This window comes from Coptis chinensis, chromosome 5, assembly GCF_015680905.1.
Source record: "Coptis chinensis isolate HL-2020 chromosome 5, ASM1568090v1, whole genome shotgun sequence".
NCBI lineage: Eukaryota > Viridiplantae > Streptophyta > Magnoliopsida > Ranunculales > Ranunculaceae > Coptis > Coptis chinensis.
Window position 1 is genome coordinate 16,064,267 of NC_141460.1, and position 22,232 is coordinate 16,086,498.

The window sequence follows — 22,232 nt, forward strand, 5'->3', positions numbered from 1 at the left end:
GGCTTTTTATCATCTATCAACATATCCCATTGATATCGAAGACTTACCCGCCATCACCGCTTTCGAACGTTGACAAGCCGTGGAGGTTGAATGTGTTCTTCGACGCCGTGAATCTCCACATCTTCCCCATTGATGAGTCCCCACTCTCCCACTCCGTGGTTGGTCAAAGGGGACTTTATTCGAAAAACCAAAGATTCATAACTATCGTGAAATAAAGCATGTACCCACCCTCACTAATAATGACCTAACCAAATGGAACCGCATTACTTACCAATTGCTTCATCGACAAGTTTAAATTGGTTAATAGGACGCTTCGACGAAGCTAGCTCCTTTCGTTTCGAGAAAAGAGTGTTTCACAGAGAAACAATGCTTGGAGTCGCGTCTTTCTTAAACAACTCAAGAGCAACTTCTTTTCTTCTTAACATTAGGGTCCGCCCATTGCTTACCACTTCTACTTCGTTGATAACCCAAACCATCATTGTTTTTTCTTGGAGACTTTCTTTGTTTCATAATCATGTTCAAATAATGCTTTCTTCATCAATTCGACACGGGGACTTCTTCGTCAAGTATCTTATAGAAAAAGTAGATCTCTTTCTCGACAACACACCTTCTACGGTACTCATGAATCCTTCAAATGAAATACCCCCATCACAAACTCTCAATTTCACCTCGCCACCAACATACTTCATCCGGCCATACTTGTCCGCCATCTCCCCATTGTAGTGAATAAGAACATCCAAAGAAGTACCTAACTAGTAAGTATAAAAAAACAACCAAAAAGCGATGGTTACAAAGAAGTACCTAACCATAAACCATAAAACTGAAAAGTAAATTCAAACATTTAAGCACAAACTAGTTAAACTAACACTTTTAGGACATTTATGACAAAATCTATCTTAAATGCCTTAATATTAAACCCAACATTAAATATAGAATCAACATGGAAACCACCAACATTCTACCACAACTATATAATCAACAAGCATTTATGCATGGAGACGTCATAGCTGTCTTCAAAACCCTCTTCCTTGAAAGATGAAGCATCAAACAAACAAAACACTAAACTACGTGGAACAAAACCGTAGTAGACCCAAGGCCCTAGATAGCTTAAAAAACAACAAACTATACCTTTATCATGTGAATGTGTCATGTTTTCCATGTCAAACCTTAAAAAATACAAAAAGCAGAGGGACAATGACGAGGAAGAAGAAGAAACAACCAAGAAAAAAAACGTAAACTTTGAGCTTTTGTCCTTATTTTTAGGTTGGCTCAAAATATGGAGGTAAAAGTTGTAAAGGTAATCGCAACTAAAAAATCGAGAGTTCCGATAGTTTATTAGTCATTGTTTTTCATTATAGCAAACACGGATACTACAACATGTTTTGATTAATGTGTTTTCTTTATCAAGATCCAACGGGTTGTCCATCATCAGAAAGTCAAACTCATCGTACATAATATGATTAGAAGTTATTGATAGGTAAAGAGGGAGAGAGAGTGTTGCATGTCCACGTGGGCATTGTTTGGAAATAAGGAGAAGGGCAAAAGTGTCAAAAGTGAGGTTGAAAAGTCAAAATTGAAGAGTGGTTACTACTTGGGAACAGATTGACATTATGGGTTACTAATTGGGAAATTACCCTTTTATTTTTGTGAACTTTTGGCAAAGTTACTTAAATTTTTAGGTAGTTAACTCTTTGTTTTTAGTACTTACATGTGCACTTCCACTTATTCTATCCATAAGTGGTGGACCACTTTGGGGGGGGGGAGGTTTTCAAGCTATTTGGAATATTTTGCTATTCATAAGTGCCAAAAATGTAAATAGGAAAAATTGACTTACACAAACTTACAAACAGGCCAGATCAGATCGTTTGTCACATACCTGTGTACAATTGGGATGCTTCCAAGGAATTAGTTTCAAGAAGATCAATTGGCAGTTTACAATTCTAGATAGTAAAATTGAATAACAACATCAGTGTACTGATAGGCAACTTATAAGCAAATCAGTGAGTGAGGGAGAGAAAGATAGGAAATGATTTCTCTTTTTGATCCATCTCGGGAGAGCGTCTCCCATTAAATTCGACTCCCCGCAATAGAATTGAAAGTGATGCGCAAGCGTCGCAATAGTATCAAGAGCCTCAACTTCGAAAATATTTTTTCAATTCAAGTCTCATCAATTCTATATCACTCGTGTGAGTGTGTCTGGCCTCATCATATCTTATAGCACTCTTGTACAGTTGTACCCGTGGCTCTCCTTACTTGGCTATGAAGGGTCATCAATTCGGTAGTTTTAAAGCAGCAAGGCTTTGAAGGATCACCTACTCGCACAACACCCTACTGTTACTAGAATTTTCCTGCAGAACCTAGTAGTACTGTAAAAACATTTGGAAAACCTATTCAGATTACAGAGTTTCTATGTGCAAAAATGAGCTTGATTGTTGTATGAAAATCATTCACAACATGTAATAATCTACCATATCCTGATGGGTGGTCACTGAATCACCGCTTGTAAAGCTGCAGCATGCATTTGTGCAAATACCTAAACTATGATTACACAAGATTTCATCCCTGTTTATCGTAGACTAATGTTTCCAGGAGGCCTTGCATTTATTTGGAGCACTCCACGGAGAAGCTGATGAAGAAGACCCTTTTGCTTCCTTCTCTTGTGGTGAAAGTGCTGTGAAGTTCTTCCAGTCATTTAGGATAGCTTTGAGATCAGGAACTTTCTTTTCAATGCCTACACAGCAGTTAGCATGCATGGTACAAACCTTGTTCATATCCTTACTTGCCTGACAAAACCCACCAAAGTACTTTGTGTCTAGGTACCTAATCCGCAGTCCTGTAGCAGCAACGATTGGTTCATGTTTAATAATCTCGAAGACCTGTTGATCATGTTGATTTTTGTGGAGTCGTCTTGCCTTGTACCAGTATTTGTAGAATTCTATGGTTGCCCCAACCGATTTTACATAGTTAAACCCTCCATTTGCCCTGTTCCCCTTGTCTCGTGGATTGCCTTTGTAGAAATCACATGCAATATGAATTTCATCCACACTATCGAAGTAGGGAAATGGGTCTCTAAACCACATTATATCTGCATCCTGCATTGGCCAGGCAAATGTTATACTTCAAATGAGGGTAGATCTTAATTAAGCTGTACCACCTATATAAGTGTGTCCTCACAATTGCGTCAGCATTATGAGCGACACAAAAGAACCAGCCAAATTTGGTTTGTGCTGGTCTAGTCTATGGCTGGCTCGATTCTAAGGAAATGCGAGTTTTTTGGTGTTTGTACAACTAAAATGCAAGACTGAATCGAAAGAAATAAATCCATACCGTGAAAACAAAGTTGTAGCCCAGTTCAAGAACAATTCGTAAAAAGTCGATCCTCCTCCACATGAGCTTCAGATAGTTCTCAGACATGAACCGCTCGTCTTCGGAAAAATCGATTCCTGGAGTTGTGAGATAGAAGCAATGTGGATGTATAGCCTTGCATCGAGTAAACGCTGTTGGGTCCATGGCCACAATAACTAGGTGGTTCAGGAGTCTGGATGTCCCTTCACCTATTCGAAAACTCTCAAGTAAGAGGTCGAGCATGGACCCTGGTTCTGCCCATGCTTTATTCAGGGTGGTTAGAATGATTGTTCTATCATCCATTGATGCATTCTTTAACACCCTCCCTAGCTCCTCTCGTTCAAGTTGCTGCAAATGGCAACACAATATTATTGTGAAGTACACAAACAGATTTGATACTCGTTGTAGAGTCTATTATGGAGATGATTGGCCCATTCTTTTGAGCCCATGGATATAAACGAAATGAATATTGTTGGCCTTAGGCCCTTAGAATACTTCCATGGTAGTTCCATCAGTTGATCTATGCACTCTCCTTTGTTTTCCTGCTTTGTGTATTTACAAATTACAACTGAAGCAAAGCAAGATGTTTACTTGTTTAGTACTATAATAGTATAATACAAGCCTATCCAGAGGAGGAATATTTTTGGACCCAGTCCCACCATCTGCAAATGCGATTTGTAATAGATTCTAAGGTGGATAAGCTCAATGACAACAACTTCTGGGCCTCTATATGGCGTACTGTGCTTGAGGCTTGAGCTGACTCGGTATTATAGTATGGATGGATGTATACAGCAATACCACAATAATGGGCCTGCTGATACACCCCTCACTTATTTCAGAATTGACAGCATATTATAAGGGAACCAAGAACTATTAGAAACCAATCAGGACTCAGGAGAAGGACAATCTGCCAACCTAATGCTGCCAAATTTTGTGAATAGTTGATGTCACTAATTGGAAGAAAGTGGACCAGAGAGAGGGAATTTGTATGGTGGCTTGGACGTTGAACGTGTTCAAAATCTCAACCGGACTTGGCTTGAGATATAAAATATGTTGATATTCCAACCATTATAAACCCGAAACAACGACATACACTAGTGTATCATGCCAATTCCTCAAATTTCAGCACATTTGGATCTATAAACAGTAAAATACTGGTTATGACAACACTAAAGTATCTTGCCAATTCCTTGAAGTTCCGACTCCCATTCAAAACCCCAGTAAATTTACAATTGAAAGATAGTAACAGTAATGCTTTTGGTTAGGATTTACAAAGGAAGATACCACATATGACTACAAACACATGGATTGGTGCGAAATTGGCAAATTGCAATGGGAAGGCATTTGCTGGTGGGCCCACGTAGAAAAAATTCAATAGCTAAGGGATATCAACATGGGTCCCCAGTCCCCACCATCCTCGAAACAAAATCCACTTTGAACTCTTCCGGTATCAACATATGAATCAGTGCATCAACTGAATATTCCCTTGGATCAAACATCAAGCAAACTCCAAGGAATATGAATATTAACGCTTAAGGAGAATGTTGCATCGAAAAAATAAAACGCCTAAGGAGAACTGAAGCACTAAAATTTCTTTGAAAATTAATAGTTTGTAACGTTTATTATCAGTTTAGCATACAAAATGACGTTACGTAGTATCAGTTCCAAATCAAGCGTTAAGTTATGAAGAAAACTCAATTTTTCTTGGAAAATCATCCAAGCTATTGTGAATTATATGGTGTGTAGGCATCACGAAATAAATCAAAAACAAAAATCAACTGAAAGGAATAACGTCTTACTTACATATTGTGTTTTCCAAAGCCAAGATTTCCCAATGTTGTCAACTGGATTTGAGGAAAAGTACAAGACCAAAAAAGCAAGCAACACAAGTGTAAAAACACTGAAAGTTTTTGAGACCTTGAAACTCTTCACAACTTCCATGCCTGTTTCTCTTCTCTCCTTCCAATTCTAAGAAGAAGAGCAAGAAGAAGTAAAAAAGAAGGAGAACCTAGAATAAGCAAACCAATTGTCTTTTTTCTACATTGACAGAATGAATACTTTTATGCACAATATTAGAATTTTGCATACCTTTTGCATTGACATTATTTCTCTCTTTCTTTTTTTTCTTTAAAAACACAAGAATGTGGCCAGACTAAGAAACTTATTGGGTATTTATTTCGGAAAATTAATGCACACCAAGGTAGACTTACTGATAGTCTGATACTACTGTATATAATATATTGGCTATTAATGATCATAAAATACTGCAAGTTGGCACACCATGGCCCACTTACTATCAAAGGGCTCTGGTTTGTGCGGTTTGACGGATATATACATCGTAATAAGCCAAACAAAACGTTGTGAGAACTGAGTATACAATGTGTCCACCCTTAAATATTTCGATTTTAGTTCAAAGGTCATCATCATCAGAGGCCCATGTATTTCCATTAGAATATAATATTATTGAAAGCTTTCCTACAATTTATGGTTAGATTATGTTGTAGAAAGCGAAATCAGAGCTGGAACTGCTGATAACAGATATATATTACAGTCCTAATCACAGATACATTAGGAGAGATAGGGGAAAATGCCTTAAAATTGACTAGAGCGTGGCTTATTACGTGTTGTTATATAGATATTCTGGATAAGGAACAGTAGAGAAGTTTCTTCTTATTCTCATATTCCATGGTCGCCCTTTTGTATAGCTAAGCCTCCACGCAACTACTTTCTAGATTTTAGGCAAAACCCAAATCTCGTATTCATTAAAAACAAGGCCACAGGTTAAAGGGCAAAGGGGGAACAAGATGATGGCGTTATGACTTTTATGAGTGACGAATTACGATACGTGTGGTCTGAATCCTAAATTTATAACATTGGCTGTTGTAGTGGGTCTTACATCTGGTATGTGGCAAGCAAATGTGCATTTTCTAAATCGTGTGGTTTGAATAATAATTTTATTTGTCAATCCACCAAAAAAAAAAAAACTTTATTTCAGAATTTTCTTTAACCTTTTAAAAGTCCTATAATTTCTCATTAATTTACCGTATCGAGCTCCTTCAGCGCTGGCCTCTTCGTGTCATACACTATTTAATTTAATATAATAAGAGAAGAAAGAAAACAGTTTGGTTTGACAATTTGATGAAAACGGTTGATTATCAGACCAAGATACACAGTATTTGATTATCAAATAAAAAATACACAGTATTTCATGCTCACAAAGCAGGTTCTAATCTCTAAAATTCATGCAGTCAAGGCGATTTTTTTTTCATATATCAAGCAACACTACTGTAAAGGTATGTTTTAGTTTCCTTCACATACAAGGGAGGAAAGAGGATGGAATGAGAATTGGATGTGGGAAAAGGTTTAGACCGAGTTTGTTGTTGAGCGAACTGCCTACGTATCTTCTCTTGATTCTGTGGGGAGAGAAGAATCAGGTCTCACATAGTTCATATAGGTGGTATTTATAAGCAATGGAAGGTCTAGATCCCCGAGACACGTGTACTGTCATGTACATATATAGGGTGGAGATTGAGTATGAGTGTTAGGTTGGTTTTGGTTGGAATTGTGTGATGATTGGGAGTGGGTGCAGTGGTTCATATATCATGGTGATTGGAAGTACAAGTATGGCTACTGTGATGATTGCATCTGGATAAGGGACGGTGTCCTTATTTGAAGCGTTCTGCTTTAGGTCGTTCATTCGCCTTGAGGTATTCTTGAGTGCTGAAGTGTACCACCTACATGAAGCGAGCTGCTAACGAATCGATCTTGGAGGTCGATGTCATGAGTTCGCTACGATCTCTGCTTATGCTTAACGCGTGCTTAATATTCTTCAATGAGAATATTGCTCCCTCACACAGCCCCCTCTCAGTAGATTGTGTTGTACATTAAAGCGGTCTGCTGAGAGAAAACGGTCGTACGTGTTGAGCATGAGTGGAAGAGCGGGCTGGCGTGAAGGGAACTGATTGCTTCGCCATAAGGGTCGAGTCGTGTTGTATAATGAGTTGATGTGAAGTGGAGGTTGGCATGCGGTTGGCACATGACAGAATCATAGCAGTTGCCAAGGAAACGTGTTGCCGCATTTTTCAGAATCTTGAAAAGACAGGTCCTTGAGACACGTGTGCGGGCTAGGGCGTAGGTTGTAATCATAACTTCTTGAGAACTGAACGGGCGGTTGTACAAAATCAAATTTGGGGGAACTGAAAAGCTATTTTCTGTTTTCTTCTTCAACAAACCCGCAAGCTAGGGTTTCTCAGTGAGTGTTCTCGCTACTGCTGTTTTTCCATTTTCAGTTTTCTTTCTGCTTGGGCAAGTGTAGTGTGTCTAATAAGTAGGTCGGTGTCAGGTTTTGTTGTTTTAGGTTTGGTTATTTGATAAGAAGAAAACGCAAAAAATGTCTGACTCTGACGATACACGATCGGAAGAGGTTCATGAAGTATCTTTAAGTTGTGGTGAATATGAGGAAGATATCGAAAAGTCAGTGAGTCTTGAAAGTCGTTCTGAGTATGGTGAGGTTGAAGTTAGGGAAGATGAGGGTTGTATACGATTTGGCTCTGAAGGTGCGGTGGCTAGCACGCCAGGTCGTGGTCGTCCTCAAGTGGGTTGCCCCCTAGGACGATGGATCGGCTTGCAGCGAGTGCGTTCCCCGAACTTAGGGCAGCTTACGGGATAGATATACCCGACCTGAAGATATACGAACCAGGGTCAAGTGAAAATGTGCAGAGTGAGGAATACAACCCGCCGAATGGTGGGGTGATAATCTGTGAGGGTCAGCTGAGAGCACATATGCAACTACCGTTCTCAAAGCTGGTTTGTGACTTTTTAGCTTACTATTGGAAATCCCCTTGTCAGTTTGTTGGTAACACTTGGCGGCTGTTCAAGGTGTTCAATCTACTGAATGCGAGTGGTGAATACCACATAGGGGTATATGATATTACTAAGCACTTTGTTGTAAGGCGATCTGGTAATTTCAATTTTAACTTACAAACTATGATGATGCGTTCCAGTGTGATTGACGGTGTAAGCAACGAGGCTTGGACAAAGAGGCCGTTGCTGCTAGTTGGCAGCTACTGTGCTAGCGGATGTAGGTTGCAAACTAGGATTTGCAATATCTTCGGTGGGTGGGAGTGTCTTGCTCACATCGTTTCGATGGGTGAGTTATTGTTATGTTAACTGACCTGTGTTTTTGTTCTGCTTGCAGATTTCTCTGTAAAAACATGAACTGATCGGCAGGAAATAGAGAGGTTCGCACGGTTAATTCAAGCTTAGAAACAAGCGAAACTGCCGGAAGTAGCTTATTTCTTTGTAGAAAAAGGAGGTCCAGCGATCAGGGAGAAAAGAAGAGTTCACAAGGACCGCGCTCGAGGTCAAGCTAGGAAAGGGGTGATGGAGAGACGAACAAGCGACTTGGTAACTAGGGAAGATAGGAACCGAGGTTGTGGTAGTTCTAGATGACCCTCCGGAGGTGCTGGTGCCTCGGGGGATGTTGGGTCAGGCTGGCGACCTGAAGGGGGATTGATTGACGCGCTTGTAGAGCTGGAGAAGGTGGTCTTCAACCCTCGCGTGCGGAGCAGTTCGGCGAAGAGGAAAGCAGACACGTCGGAGCAAGGCGATGTAAAGGCTGCCAAAGCTGCGAAGCATGCACTTGGGGAGAGCTCCAGTACGAGGGCCGGTTCTGGTGGTGGTCGAGTTGACGGTAAAGCCACTCGCAGTACTCGATTGAGACCGGAACAGGTTATGGACCTGGCAACTTTTGGAGCTAGATCGAGCTCATCCCAGTGTTGCGAGAGCCTACCCCACTGGCGAAGGGTCCAAGTAAGGCTGGTGGGAAGTCACCTGTGACTGCTGAGGACTTGGAGTCGGCAATGGTGTACTTGGACGACCAGGGGGTGCAACGGACTGTGAGGCAAATTGATTACAGCTTCAGATTGAGTAAGGTATCGGCTTGCTTACTTGAACATATAGCTTTAGATGGTAACCGTAAGGAGCTGGATGCCAAGGGGCTAGCTAATAACCTGAAGCGAATGGAGATAGCACAATATCTGGTAAGTAACATTGTCCAGATTTGATTTGCTTGTTTGTTTATGAAAACTACCGCTAACCCGATTTAACATTTAGATGTGCGATGGCGGCTTGTGAGTGGGTTTCGTGGTTTGAAGGAGATTACCCGATTAGTTTGAGTCAGATAGAGAGGCTGTGGTGAAGTTGAAAAACGAGCTGAATGATGTTCAGGATGCGTATGGCATAGATCGTCGTGAGCTTGAAGTGGTGAAGAAGGAGTATCAAGAGCTTAAGTTAGTGAAGCTGATGAGGAACACTGAGGTGGACGAACCCGCTGAAAACTAAACTGTTTGCCAAGAGAACGTTAATGTTGCTTCTTGAGAAATTGGTGGTAGAATGAAAGCACGCCTACACTGCAAGGGAGTTGCTCAGGAAGCTACCAAAGCTTATGACATTCTAGATGCCAACTTCATTGAACTGGAGGCCGATTATAAGGCTTTGAAAGAGGAGCATGAACGCAGGACTCTCCGTACCTCCGCGGTACAGGTACAGGGAGATGCAAGTGATGCTCTTACTCTTGCGGTCGTTGCACAAGAGGTTGCTGAGCCTCAAACTGAAGCTATTATGTCAGGTGTATTTGTGAACTTAGATGTGGATGGTGTGTCAGTTGTGATTGAGGGGAGGGATGCCGAAGTTGAGGATTCGCTGGCGGCTGCCAATTTGGCTGTTCTACCTGGGGTTGGCGAGTCGTGAAAGTATATTGTTGATGTTGATGTTTGTAATTTGTGATACAATAGAGCTTGTTTCCCGGGGTAACCTGGGCAGTTCGCTTTTCTTATTTCTGTTTGTTAACATACTGAACGACCTGGCTCCCCGTACTGGTTTGGGGTGCCAGGTGTGATGATGCCGATGGTTAGCCGAGCTGGATTTCCTGAGTAGACTCAGTAGCTCGGCTAAGTTGTGAACTATGGTCTGGGTTTGCCCGACCAGTCCTTCTTTTTACTTATATGCTATGTTTGTTGTTTGCTTCTTTGTTTTGTGTACCTCTTGCATGGTTGAATGTATAAGTAGTGATATTGCTCTATCTGTGTGGTTGTGTAGACGACTCCTTGTAAAAGTAGGCGATTTTAAGTAACCTGTGGTTTTGAGTGAACGTCTTGTCCTTAATCTTCCCTTAGCATTGTAGGTCGCGTTTGACGAGCATTAGTGACTCGTCATTGTGGAGAATTAGTGTACGACCTGCATAAATAGTAGGACGTATGGCGTGCTCTTCATTGTGGAGAGCGAAAGTATTTCTGCACGTGCAAGAATATGAACGGCTGGAAATATGTAATGATGGCTGCCAGGTGGCCTGCCGTTTGGCATCTCGATGTAATTATGGCATGCCTAGGGAAGATATGTTATTTGAGAATAAGTAGAACTGTTCCTAGAAGACCAAAGGCATTTGTTCTTCTTCTGATTGCATCCACTCTTCTCCAGACTTCTGGGCGTCATTTTCGCTGGTGCTTACTCAGGTATGCCTTGCTTCTGTATTTGGTTAATTTTCTTGAACAGAAAAACTTGTCTATTGAGTGTTAACTCGCTTGATGTCAGCTTTCCTTGTAGATTTTAGTATGACCAGGTGTCGCAAATATACTAAGGGGGAGGGGAGTTTGAGGGAAGCCTCCCCTCTTATAATGGAAGAAATGGAGTTCCAACCTCATGTGCATGGTGACCGTGGTAAGAGAAAAGCTATTGCTTCAGAAGCTAAGGGCAATTAGTGACCCAGGAGTTCAGGTCGCTCGACTGGTGGCATTATCTTCAGGTCTCCTCAGCAGATGAATGAGACCGATCTAGCTACTGAGGGACGTAGCGACCAGGGTCAAGGCCACCACGTCACTAGTGATAGTTCCGCCCCAACATCTCGGGGATGTGGGGAGCAAATTCTTCTACGTGGGGAAGACGGGGAAGAAGCGTGCTATGAAACGTTCTGACTGCAGCTTCCACTCAGCATCCATAGTGACCAGTCTTCTGAAAGGGATCGTGTTGGATGGTGATAAGGCTGAGGTTGAGGACGAAGATATGGAGTCGCTATTGGGGACCATGGATATGGCTACTTGTTTGGTGAGCTTGTCATCTGTTATGTTTTTCTTTTTGTTTCCTGGGTAACTTTAACTTTAGTATTGTACTTGTAGTTTCTTGCGGGGTATGACAAGCTGAAGAACGCTGTGCACCACGCTGGTACTGATGTTAACTCGCACGTCGAGCTGGGATGTATGTGAGCTGCGTGGGGAGTTGACAAGAAGAAATTGGAAGTGATGACCAAAAAGTATCGGGATGCTGCTGATGAGAATGTTATGCTTGCTAAGGCGATGACTGATCTGCAAGGGAAGCTAGCTGAAGTTACCGAGTATGCCAAGCAATGTCAGGGGGTTGCACGCAAAGCACAAGATCCGTACATCATGGCTTGTACCCAATATGCCAAACTAGATGAGAAATATTTCCAGCTAAAAAAGGCGTGTGGTGGTGGGGATCAGGGTATGGGTATGTGCGTGGTGCTGAGAGCTACAAGGCACATCCCTCGACCAGTGCTACCCCAAAGGATAAACATGTTGTTGCTGCTCCTTGATAGTGATATCCGTTCTTGTCTTTGTCAGTGTTAAAAATTTGTAAGTACTTTGTCTGTTCTCCTCTCTGTATGAGAGTTAAACAATAGAGCTGAGTTTTCAAGCTTGTCTGATCAGTTCGTCTTTTTGGCACTGAGAGACAGTGAACTGGTTTCCACGAAAATGGCAATTCGATGTTTTGCTAAATTGTAAGAAATACTGATCTGGATTTCCTGGGTAGACCCAGCAGATCGGTGGAACTGATTCCCTGGCGTTGGCCTGGCAGTTCTATTGAATGTGTATGGAATGCATGTTTTTGCTTGATTGCTTGTAGCTAGTGTTCTGTTTATAATGCTTATGGTGTGAAATGGCTAAGGAGCCTGAGACTTAGCTTAAATAAGCGTTTCGCTCGTAATTATCGTCCTCCTTTGTGGGCTGACCACAAATTAAGACAGTATAGGGGGTTAGTATCGTTTTGATATGTGAGTTGCCCACATGTAATAACCATATAGATTGTGAAGCTTGGTAGCTTAGTTGAGCGTGCCAGCTTGCTATGGCGTAAGGCTCGTTGAGAGGGTTCTCGTTGATCTGACCCTAAAGTTAAAGGTTTTCAACTGGGTGAATTGGAGAGGCGCTGGAGACTGTTAGCTCAAGAGAGCGTGCTGCTCACGGAGAGCATGTTAGCTTATGAAAGCGTATCGCTCACTGAGAGCGTTCTCATTGAGTTGATCCTAGAAATATAGGTCCTCAACTAGCGAGACTCGGAGAGGCTATGGAGCCTGTAAGCTCAAGGGAGCGTGTTGCTCACGGAGAGCGTGGTAGCTTATGAAAGCGTATTGCTCACTGAGAGCATTCTCACTGAGTTGATCCTAGAAAAATAGGTCCTCAACTAGCGAGACTCGGAGAGGCTATGAAGCCTGTAAGCTCACGGGAGCGTGTTGTTCACGGAGAGTGTGGTAGCTTATGAAAGCGTATTGCTTACTGAGAGCGTTCTCACTGAGTAGAGCCTAGAAATATAGATCCTCAACTAGTGAGACTTGGAGAGGCTATGGAGCCTGTAAGCTCAAGGGAGCGTGTTGCTCACGGAAAGCGTGGTAGCTTATGAAAGCGTACTGCTCCCTGAGAACATAGAAACTCTGAAAGTGTTGATAGTAGATGTGTACTGGTGGTGCTTGCGGTACAAATTGCGTGACTTGGCGATGCAAGTAAATGGAGTAGATTGTAATAACAAGCATAAGTAAACTAAACTTGAATTTACAATAAATGAAAACATGGAATATACAATAATGTAGTATTATTAATAAAACTTCTTTAACAAATAAGTGTTCCAAGGTCGTGGTAATAATTTCCCCTCTTGGATTTTGATCCAGTACGCTCCGTTACCTACGACTCGTTCCACTATGTATGGTCCTTCCCATGTTGGTGCTAGTTTAGAGTCATCTTGAGTCTTTTTCAGAACTAGATCGCCGTGTTGAAAAGATCTAGGATGTACTCGTTTGTTGTAGGACTTCTTCAGAGTTTGTTGATAAGATGCCACTCTGATGGCGGCTAGGTCACGCCGCTCTTCTAGCAGATCGACCTCTCGTGCTAGGGCGGAGTCATTGTGTCCAGACTCGATGAGTTCTAACCGAGTCGTAGTGACTGTTAGTTCGGTGGGGATAATGGCTTCTGTGCCATAGCATAAGGAGAATGATGATTCACCAGTGTTGGAGCGAGCTGTGGTGCGATGAGCCCATAATATGTTTTCTAAGTGATTTGGCCATTGGCTTTTGTTCTTGTCAATCTTTTTCTTCATATTTTCTAAGATTGCTTTGTTGCTGGCCTCTGCTTGGCTGTTACTTTGGGCGTACTGAGGAGTGGAGAATGCATGAATGATCTTCCACTTGGCCAGAAACTCCTTAACTATTTTTCCCTTGAATTGGGAACCATTGTCCATCACCAATGTGTGTGGCAAGCCGAATCTAGTAATGATATGGGTCCAGATGAAGTTTCTAACATGCGACTCTTTGACATGTGCTAATGGGATTGCTTCGACCCACTTAGTGAAATAATCGGTTACAGCTAAGACGAAGCGGAAACCAGTGCTTTTCTGTGGGATGAACGGTCTCATGATGTCCATGCCCCACATGTGAAATGACCAAGGGCTCGCGATGTTAATCAATTCACGAGCTGGTTGTATGATGTTGTGGCCAAAGGTCTGACACTTGACGCACTTGAGTACATATGCTTTGGCATCGATCTGCATGCGAGGCCAAAAGTATCCTTGGGAAATTGCTTTGTGAGCCAAAGAGCGACCTCCCGCATGGTTTCCACATTCTCCCTCGTGAATCTCAGCAAAGATCAGCTGACCTTGTTTTGGGCTTATGCACCTCAAGTGAGGGCTGCCAGCGGATTTTCTAAACAACTTGTTATTGACCAAGCAGTAACGGAGGGCCTGATATGGGATTTGTTTGGCTTTGGTACGCTCTTCTGGGAGCGTGCCCTGTTGGATGTACTCTATGATGGGTTACATCCATGTTTGACTCATCTGATTATCAGAAAGTGGGCACAGGTCGCTGATTTCTAAGACGTGTTCCACTTGGTAAGCAGGTTGGTCAACTACCTCAATGAGTAATTGTCTAGGGGCGCAGTTTGGTGTTTGAGTAGCCAAGTAAGCTAAACTCTCTGCGTGACGGTTCTCGTCACGCAAAAAGTGATGTATGGTGGCTCTCTTGAAAGCCAGAAGTAACTGATAAACAACTTGAAGGTACTTAGAAAGGTTACCTTCGTGGGTAGTGTAATTTTTAGCAACCTGGCAAATGACCAGTTGCGAGTCACTAAAGACTTGGAGCTCTTGGGCACCGAGCTGCAACGCCATGCGGAGCCCCATGATTAACGTCTCGTACTCCGTTTCGTTGTTGGAGGTCGCAAAGTCGATGCGAACTGATTTTTCCAACATTGTTCCATCTGGCGATACTAGGACAACTCCAATTCCACTTCCTCCAAGATTGCTAGATCCATCTACAAAGAGAGACCAGATGGTCTTGTCATTCTTCTTTGTGGATGGAATATTAGTTTCTGGCTCCCAATTGAGGTCGTTAACAGGGAAATCTACTAGAAAATCTGCAACGACTTGTCATTTCTGTGAGGTACATGGGATGAACTCAATGTGGTGTTCCCCGAGCTCTTCGGCCCATACTGCCATGCGAGTTGTTTTGTTTTCCTTGTGAAGAATTTTCTTCAACGGGAGGTCGGTGAGTACTTTGATTGGATACGCTTGAAATTAAGGTCTGAACTTTCGTGCAGAATATAACAATGCTAGTTTTGCTCTTTCGATGTAAGAGTAATTCTTTTCAACTGGAGTGAGCATCTTCTTGTAAAATAGATCGGCTTCTCTGAGTTGTTTTCCTCTTTGAAGAGAACCGAACTGATGGCGAAGTCTGATATTGCTAGATACAGCCCCAGCGTTTCGCCATCTGTTGGTTTTGCCAGGACGGGAGGAGTAGTCAGGTACTCTTTGAGAGTGGAGAATGCTTGGTGGCACTGGTCGTTCCATGAGAACTGCTCACCTTTTTTAAGAAGTTGCAAGAACGGCAGGCATTTGTCTGACGCCCTGGATATGAATCGGTTTAGTGTTGCAACCATTCCTGATAGCTTCTGTATTTGGTTCTTTGTCTGTGGATTGGGCATGTCTAAGAACGCTCTGATTTGGTCTGGGTTAGCTTCGATACCTCTTTGTGATACTTGGTACCCTAGAAACTTCCCTGAGGACGCTCCAAAAAGGCACTTTTCGGGATTCAGCTTCATTCGAGTCTGGCGTAACCTGGAGAACACTTTCTCAAGATGAGAGAGGTGGTCACCTGCTTTCTTGCTCTTGACGACCATGTCGTCGATATATACTTCCATGGTATCCCCTAACATGTCCTGGAATATGTCAGTGACCAGCCGTTGATAAGTCGCTCCAGTGTTTTTGAGGCCAAACGAGAGGACGTTGTAGCAGTAAATTCCTTGTTCGGTGATGAATGATGTTTTCTCCTGGTCTTCTTCAGCGAGTGGGATTTGATTGTATCCACTGTATGCATCCATAAAGAATAAGAGCTCGTGGCCACAGGTCTGGTCCACAAGTCGGTCAATTCTAGGCAAAGGGAAGCCGTCTTTAGGTGTTTCTTGGTTAACATTGGTGAAGTCCACGCAAAGGCGAACTGTGTCATTCTTTTTTGGAACGGCTACTATGTTAGCGATCCAGTCTGGGTAATCGACTTTTTTGATGAACCGACTTGCTTGAGTTTGTCGACCTCATCATTGATTACTTTTTGAAACCTCAGAGATAACCTTCTAGGTCGCTGATGAATTGGCCTAGCATTAGGATTTACGTTTAGTCTATGACATGCAACATTGGAATCTATACCCGGTACATCGATATACGACCAAGCGAAAACATCTTTATTCATTGCTAAAAAGTTTACCAGTTGAGCCTTGAGTGTAGGGTCTAAGTTAGTCCCTACGTATACGAACTTAGGGTCATCTTCTGTTCCTAGGTTCACTTGCTCTCTGTCTGCAGGTTGGGATGCTGTCTTTGACGCTGATGCGTCCTCAATTGGACTAATCTATGGAGATACTTTGTCGATCTGAGGGAAAGTGGAATTGGCAGCAGGATCGGGAGTGACCTCTGTGGCGACGACAACAGGGGTTGAGGTGGCCTCTGTGGTCATGACAATAGGGGCTGGAGTGACCTTTGGAATCGGTGCTGGTTGTGCGACACATGATGGTGCGACCTCTGGGGTCCTGACTAGTGGGGCAACAACAACTGAAGCGACCTCTGGGGTCCTGACTGGTGGATCAACAACAACTGATGCGACCTTTGGGGTCCTGACTGGTGGAGCAACTATGGATTGAGTGACTTCAGGGGTTTGAACAGACAAATATACCTTCTTGCTGGAGCCCCCAGCATTCTGTGTTGGTGCTTTGGCTCTGACCTCAGCGACCAGGTCCTTGGCCATTGTGTAGCTGGTGGGCTCGTTCCTTGTGTGGGAATGTAGGTCAGCGGTCTTGTTCGCTAAGAGGATTTGATTACAATGATAAGCCTCGAGCTGATTGGTTCGAAACTCCAACGCCGTTCTAGAATAGCATTGTAGGACAACTTGATGTCTAGAACAGTGTTTAGAAAATTGGACCGGACCGGTGGTTGAACCGGGGTCCGATCGAAACCGGTAAATTTTCGGTTCAGTTCAGGTATAACTTAAGTTTATGGTTGGACCATCGGTTTAAGTTTAAACTGTGGTTGAACCGGCGAACCGGTTCAACTCTAAACCGGATCACCTTTATTATTATTATTATTTTTTTTTTTGAAAAATTGATAATGTGGGGAGTTGAACCTAGCACCTAAACCAGATAGTCTAAACTCCAAACCAACATGCTACTATGTGTTTCTTGTATAAGAAATTTGTTTCGATATATAATACCAATTAATGTTAAATTAAAACATGTATTTATTCATTTTATTATTGTAATTATTAAAAAAATTGCTAAATAAACATCAATCGGTCCGACCGAGTAGAACCATGGTTGAACCTGGTTAACAAAAAATCAGTTCAATCACCGGTTCGATTTTCAAAACATTGGTCTAGAATGCTGAAGCGCGTATTGAAGCTGACTTTGTCCTCTCTAGATCCCACCGAAACTGGGAGTATGATGTCACCAATTGGGTCGGCTCTGGAGCTGTTGAACCTGTAAAGAGGAGCGATGGGGTCTATGAATACCGACTTGGGCAAATTCATCTCTTGAATAGTATGGTAGAACCGAATGTCACATGAACTACCGGGATCTATCAAGACGCAATTGACTGTTCAGTCGCTGATTTTAACGTGGACTACAAGTGCGTCATTGTGTGGGAGGCAAACCTTGTTAAGGTCGGCCTCTGTAAAAGTGATATCATCTCGAGCTGAGGACCGAAGCTGGCGGGGCAGCGCGCCGGGAAGAAAAATGGTAAACTTCTTGAAGGGCGTCAACACGCCGTCTTTTCTCTCTGGATGATGTTACTAAATCATTTGGAAACGTTATCATGTGAATGATTCTGTCATTATCTCGGTCTGACAAATGCTGACGACGCTCATGGCGGGAGCGATCTCTTGGTCGTCCTCTGCTATGAGAGCGAGCTTGGACGTTGTGATGTTCATGGTGAGGTGGAGATCGACTGTGCACTCTGCGAGCCATGAGCTTATGGCGCAGATCGCCATCAGCAATGTTGGTGTACTGCTTGATATGTCCTGATTCAATGAGGTCCTGGAGGTAATGTTTTAGCCCCCAGCACGCATCGGTCTCGTGACATTTGGCACGGTGAAAGGCACAATAAGGCCTGCCAGATTGATCTTCTAGTTGTCGTACAGTAGGTCGGTAGTAGGTAGCTTTCTTGATCTTTTCCAGTATGTGGGGAGATCGTGTGAGAACAGTGAACTCACGGTCATTGTTCATTCTGTTTCCCGACTTTCGTTCTTGTTGTCGGGGTCACTTTTTGGAAGCTGGGTGGTCGTCGGATATTGCTGCGACCTCTTCTTCTTCTGGTAGGCCTTGGCGCTTCAGGCCTTCCTGCAGCTTAATGTACTTGTTGACTACGTTCTTTCATCAGCGATCTGGCGAGTGCCGTGTTACGCACATGGCAGGCATTGGAGAATGTCAGGGTAGCGAAGGACTCTTTCATATCTATTTCCATGCATAGTAGTTCGGCTTTGAACCAACCTAGAAATTCAAGAATTGTTTCGTCTTAGCCAAGTGAGAGCTGGAACAGCGAATCAAGATCAGCTTTCTTACGCTTGTTATGGACGTACTAACTAGCAAATGAATCGGTGAGCTGCTCGAAGGTCTTTATCGAGTCTGGCTCGAGTGAGAAAAACCAATTGAGTGCGCCATCTTTGAGACTGACGGGAAACAAACGACAGTGGAGGTGATCGAACTCTGGTGAACTGTAGAGTGCAAGGATTTGAATGTAGTGAGCCACGCGTCTTCGACCGTGGCAATGCGTCTTTGCCATCGCATTACATCGAAAAATGTGGCTGAATGAAATCTCGAGGAGAGGGTTTACTGAGTACCTCAGTAGTGAATGGCGATGCACGGTACGTCTTGAGCATTTTCTGAACGATCTGGGTTGCGTCTTTTCTTACTGCAATCTGGTCGATCCTTTGAGACAGTTCGTTAATCTGTTGATTAACTTCGTTGATGCCATTCTCGACGGGGTTCCAACCGGTTGTTACAGCGCGGTAGTGAGCAAGCATTTTCTAGCCTGAGCAAGGAAATGCTCTCATTCGTTAAACCTAGCTGGTTTGCGAGGCTTTGAACTTGAGCTTCGAAGTTTGCCATGCTTCGTGGGCTTGAGATTTTTGGTTTTTGGTTTTTTATTTGTGTGAAAGTGGTTTCTCAAGTAATCGAGACCACAGACGGCGCCAATGTAAAAGTGTGTTTTAGTTTCCTAGCTTCACATACAAGGGAGGAAAGAGGATGGAATGGGAATTGGATGTGGGAAAAGGTTTAGACCGAGTTCGTTGTTGAGCGAACTGCCTACGTATCTTCTCTTGATTCTGGGAGGAGAGAAGAATCAGGTCTCACGTAGTTCATATAAGTGGTATTTATAAGCATTGGAAGGTCTAGATCCTCGAGACACGTGTACTGTCATGTACATATGTAGGGTGGAGATTGAGTATGAGTGTTAGGTTGGTTTTGGTTGGAATTGTGTGATGATTGGGAGTGGGTGCAGTGGTTCATATATCACGGTGATTGGAAGTACAAGTATGGCTATTGTGATGATTGCATCTGGATAAGGGACGATGTCCTTATTCGAAGCATTCTGCTTTAGGTCATTCATTCGCCTTGAGGTATTCTTGAGCGAGCTGAAGTGTACCACCTATATGAAGCGAGTTGCTAACGAATCGATCTTCGAGGTCGATGTCATGAGTTCGCTACGATCTCTGCTTATGCTTAACGCGTGCTTAATATTCTTCAATGAGAATATTACTCCCTTACAATAACATTTCATTTCATTGTTATGAGGTTTCAAGTTGCCAGCTCATATATTGATTTTAGAAAAGAGACATAGAAATAGAAATTAAACCAATGAATATATTATGTGGAAAGAAGAGGAGCTGGAGCGGCAGTAGCACTGTAGCAGTGGATGAAGATGGGAAAGTTGTGGGAGTCGGTGTAAGAAGATTCAATGCAAAAAGTCCCGAAGAAGCAGAGGTGATAGCTGGTGAAGTTGCAGTGATGCTAGCAAGCCGCTTGGGTGGAGGGCATTTTGTTGTACAAGGAGATAACAGAAATGTTATTAATGCTTTGTCAAATCGCAACATGTTGTGCAGTTGTGCTGGTCCTTAGAAAATGTAGTAGCTACTCGCTAACATTAGTAGGATTTCTTCTAGTTTTCAGTCACGTACGTTTGAGTGGATAAGTAGGTTAGTCAATGGAGATGCTCATGATCTAGGTCAGTAGGCATTGTGGGCAGCCTCTGTCTGTAATTCTGTATTAGAGATTCTGGCCTAGTGCCCATTTTAATTTAAGTAAATGATGTAATTCATCGAAAAAAGAAGAAGAATATATTATGTGTGTATTTTTCTGTCCAATTTATAAAAGAAAACGTGACAGAACAAGATGCACTAGCACAACGAGCCCTTTGATAGGCAGTGGAGCATGTGACCAGGACTCAAAAAGCACCATGGTTTAACACGCGCCTTATCGGCCACAAAGAAATTCAGTTACTTCTTATGAAGCAGAGATGGTCAATTACCTTTTGTTAGATAGACTAGAGGTGGTCAATTACCTAGTCTCATGATTTTAGTATTTTTCTTGCTCATCGCTCCCCTCCTTCCTGATCAGTCTGTCTAAACGTTTGTGTGTGTAAGTGGGTTCGACCACTTAGGTCCGCCTACATGGATCAAGGATCCATCCCCTATTTAAGCTATTCCCTGGATCGTAGGATCGTAGTTCTACTGGATAGAATATACACTAAATTTGGATAGAATATAATCAATATCATGAATCTCTTGTTAATATGAATCCAAGAGTCGCATAGGGGAGTTGCTCATTTAATATATGCTTGGTTGGTTTTATATATCTTAACTTGTCTTAATTAAAGGTATTACAAAAAAGACAAGTTTAACCGCTTGAAGGAAAAAAAAACAATTCTCGACTCTCTTATTTCTTCATTGAAGGGTGGACTTAAGGTGTGGATACAAAGGGATTGATTGATTAAGTAACAATCCTTCAAGAGACAAGGCTAGTAACAACTCACAAGGTTATCATTCTTTGACTTCGGGTTTCTTCCGCTAGACAAGAGGTATGTTCTATAACTCGAATAACATGTTAATGTATTATTTACAGTGTGGATCAACAATCTAAGTGAATCACATTTTCAAGTTAGGGCAGTTAAAAAACCTGGACCCATGTCCCCATGATTTTATTCAAAATTGCTCACAAAGTACAACCAATAAATCGAAATGCAAATTCTTAGGAAAAGGTGTTCGCAGTTACTGCATTAAGAAATCAGTAATCATGTTTTGGGGATAAGAGGAATATTAATAAGAAGTACTCTGTTGGTAATCAGGCCTCCAATTTGATACCAACTTTCCAGAGAAATAATGTAACTAATATCCTCAGTCTAAAATATATAGCAAGCCAATGCAATATGACGCTAATGCGAGAGCGAAAGCACCAAATGTGCGAGAACTTGGAGCTGCAGAAGTTGGAGTATTTGAAGTAGTCGTAGATGACGATGAAGGTGAATCCTGGGATGAATCCTGGGATGAACCATTCGATGCAACAGTTTTGATCTTCAGTTTCATCCCTTGGTCGCAGTGTCCTAATGTTCCACAAGCAAAATACCTTGTACCAGGTTTTGTCAACTTCACTACATCATTCCCACCATTCTTAGAATCTGCAGCATTTCCAATGTTACAATTCTTGTATTCTTTCTCACTAGAGAGCTCGAGTAAGCTGTGCAAGCCTTTCATATATTTGAAAACTGCAGAACCAAATACACAAGTTATAAGCTAAATACATTAGAATAGCTCAAAGTATTTCAAAACGAAACAAAAAGTTTACCAAGTTGGTCTCCAACTTTGAATGTGCGTCCTGAAGCCCAAGAGTTTAAATCAGTTGATACATCCCATGTCACTACATGTTGTGTTGCAAGAACTTCTGTTGCGCCCAAAGCCAGGTAGATAACTAGCAAAATCTTGTAAACAGCCTTCATTTCTATTCACTTTTCTTCCTTCAATCACTTGGTATAGACTCCAATATATATGCTGAGGAAACTTGGAGATGTGAAGATTGCTTTTGAAT

General features: G+C 42.4%; 2 protein-coding genes across 2 annotated transcripts; both read right to left on the reverse strand.

The window, feature by feature from the left end:
* Window positions 1–2,404: 2,404 nt before the first annotated feature.
* Window positions 2,405–5,588, reverse strand: LOC147496881 (uncharacterized protein At4g15970-like). Its single transcript, XM_086559738.1, has 4 exons — window positions 5,434–5,588; window positions 5,149–5,313; window positions 3,328–3,693; window positions 2,405–3,092 (listed from the first exon to the last, which is right to left on the reverse strand). The coding sequence occupies exons 1-4, from the start codon at window positions 5,446–5,448 to the stop codon at window positions 2,577–2,579; spliced, it is 1,062 nt and encodes a 353-aa protein (XP_086415864.1). The 5' UTR covers window positions 5,449–5,588; the 3' UTR covers window positions 2,405–2,576.
* A 15,729-nt stretch (window positions 5,589–21,317) lies between these two features.
* On the reverse strand, window positions 21,318–22,232 carry LOC147496882 (Cupredoxin superfamily protein). Its single transcript, XM_086559740.1, has 2 exons — window positions 21,993–22,232; window positions 21,318–21,912 (listed from the first exon to the last, which is right to left on the reverse strand). The coding sequence occupies exons 1-2, from the start codon at window positions 22,141–22,143 to the stop codon at window positions 21,545–21,547; spliced, it is 519 nt and encodes a 172-aa protein (XP_086415866.1). The 5' UTR covers window positions 22,144–22,232; the 3' UTR covers window positions 21,318–21,544.

Coding starts and splice junctions, on each gene's coding strand:
- LOC147496881 (XM_086559738.1), bottom strand. Junction 3,694..5,148: donor GGCTTTGGAAAACACAATAT/GTAAGTAAGACG, acceptor TGCCATTTGCAG/CAACTTGAACGAGAGGAGCT. Junction 3,093..3,327: donor GCTACAACTTTGTTTTCACG/GTATGGATTTAT, acceptor TGGCCAATGCAG/GATGCAGATATAATGTGGTT.
- LOC147496882 (XM_086559740.1), bottom strand. CDS start 22,143: ATGAAGGCTGTTTACAAGATTTTGCTAGTTATCTACCTGGCTTTGGGC. Junction 21,913..21,992: donor CAAAGTTGGAGACCAACTTG/GTAAACTTTTTG, acceptor TTGGTTCTGCAG/TTTTCAAATATATGAAAGGC.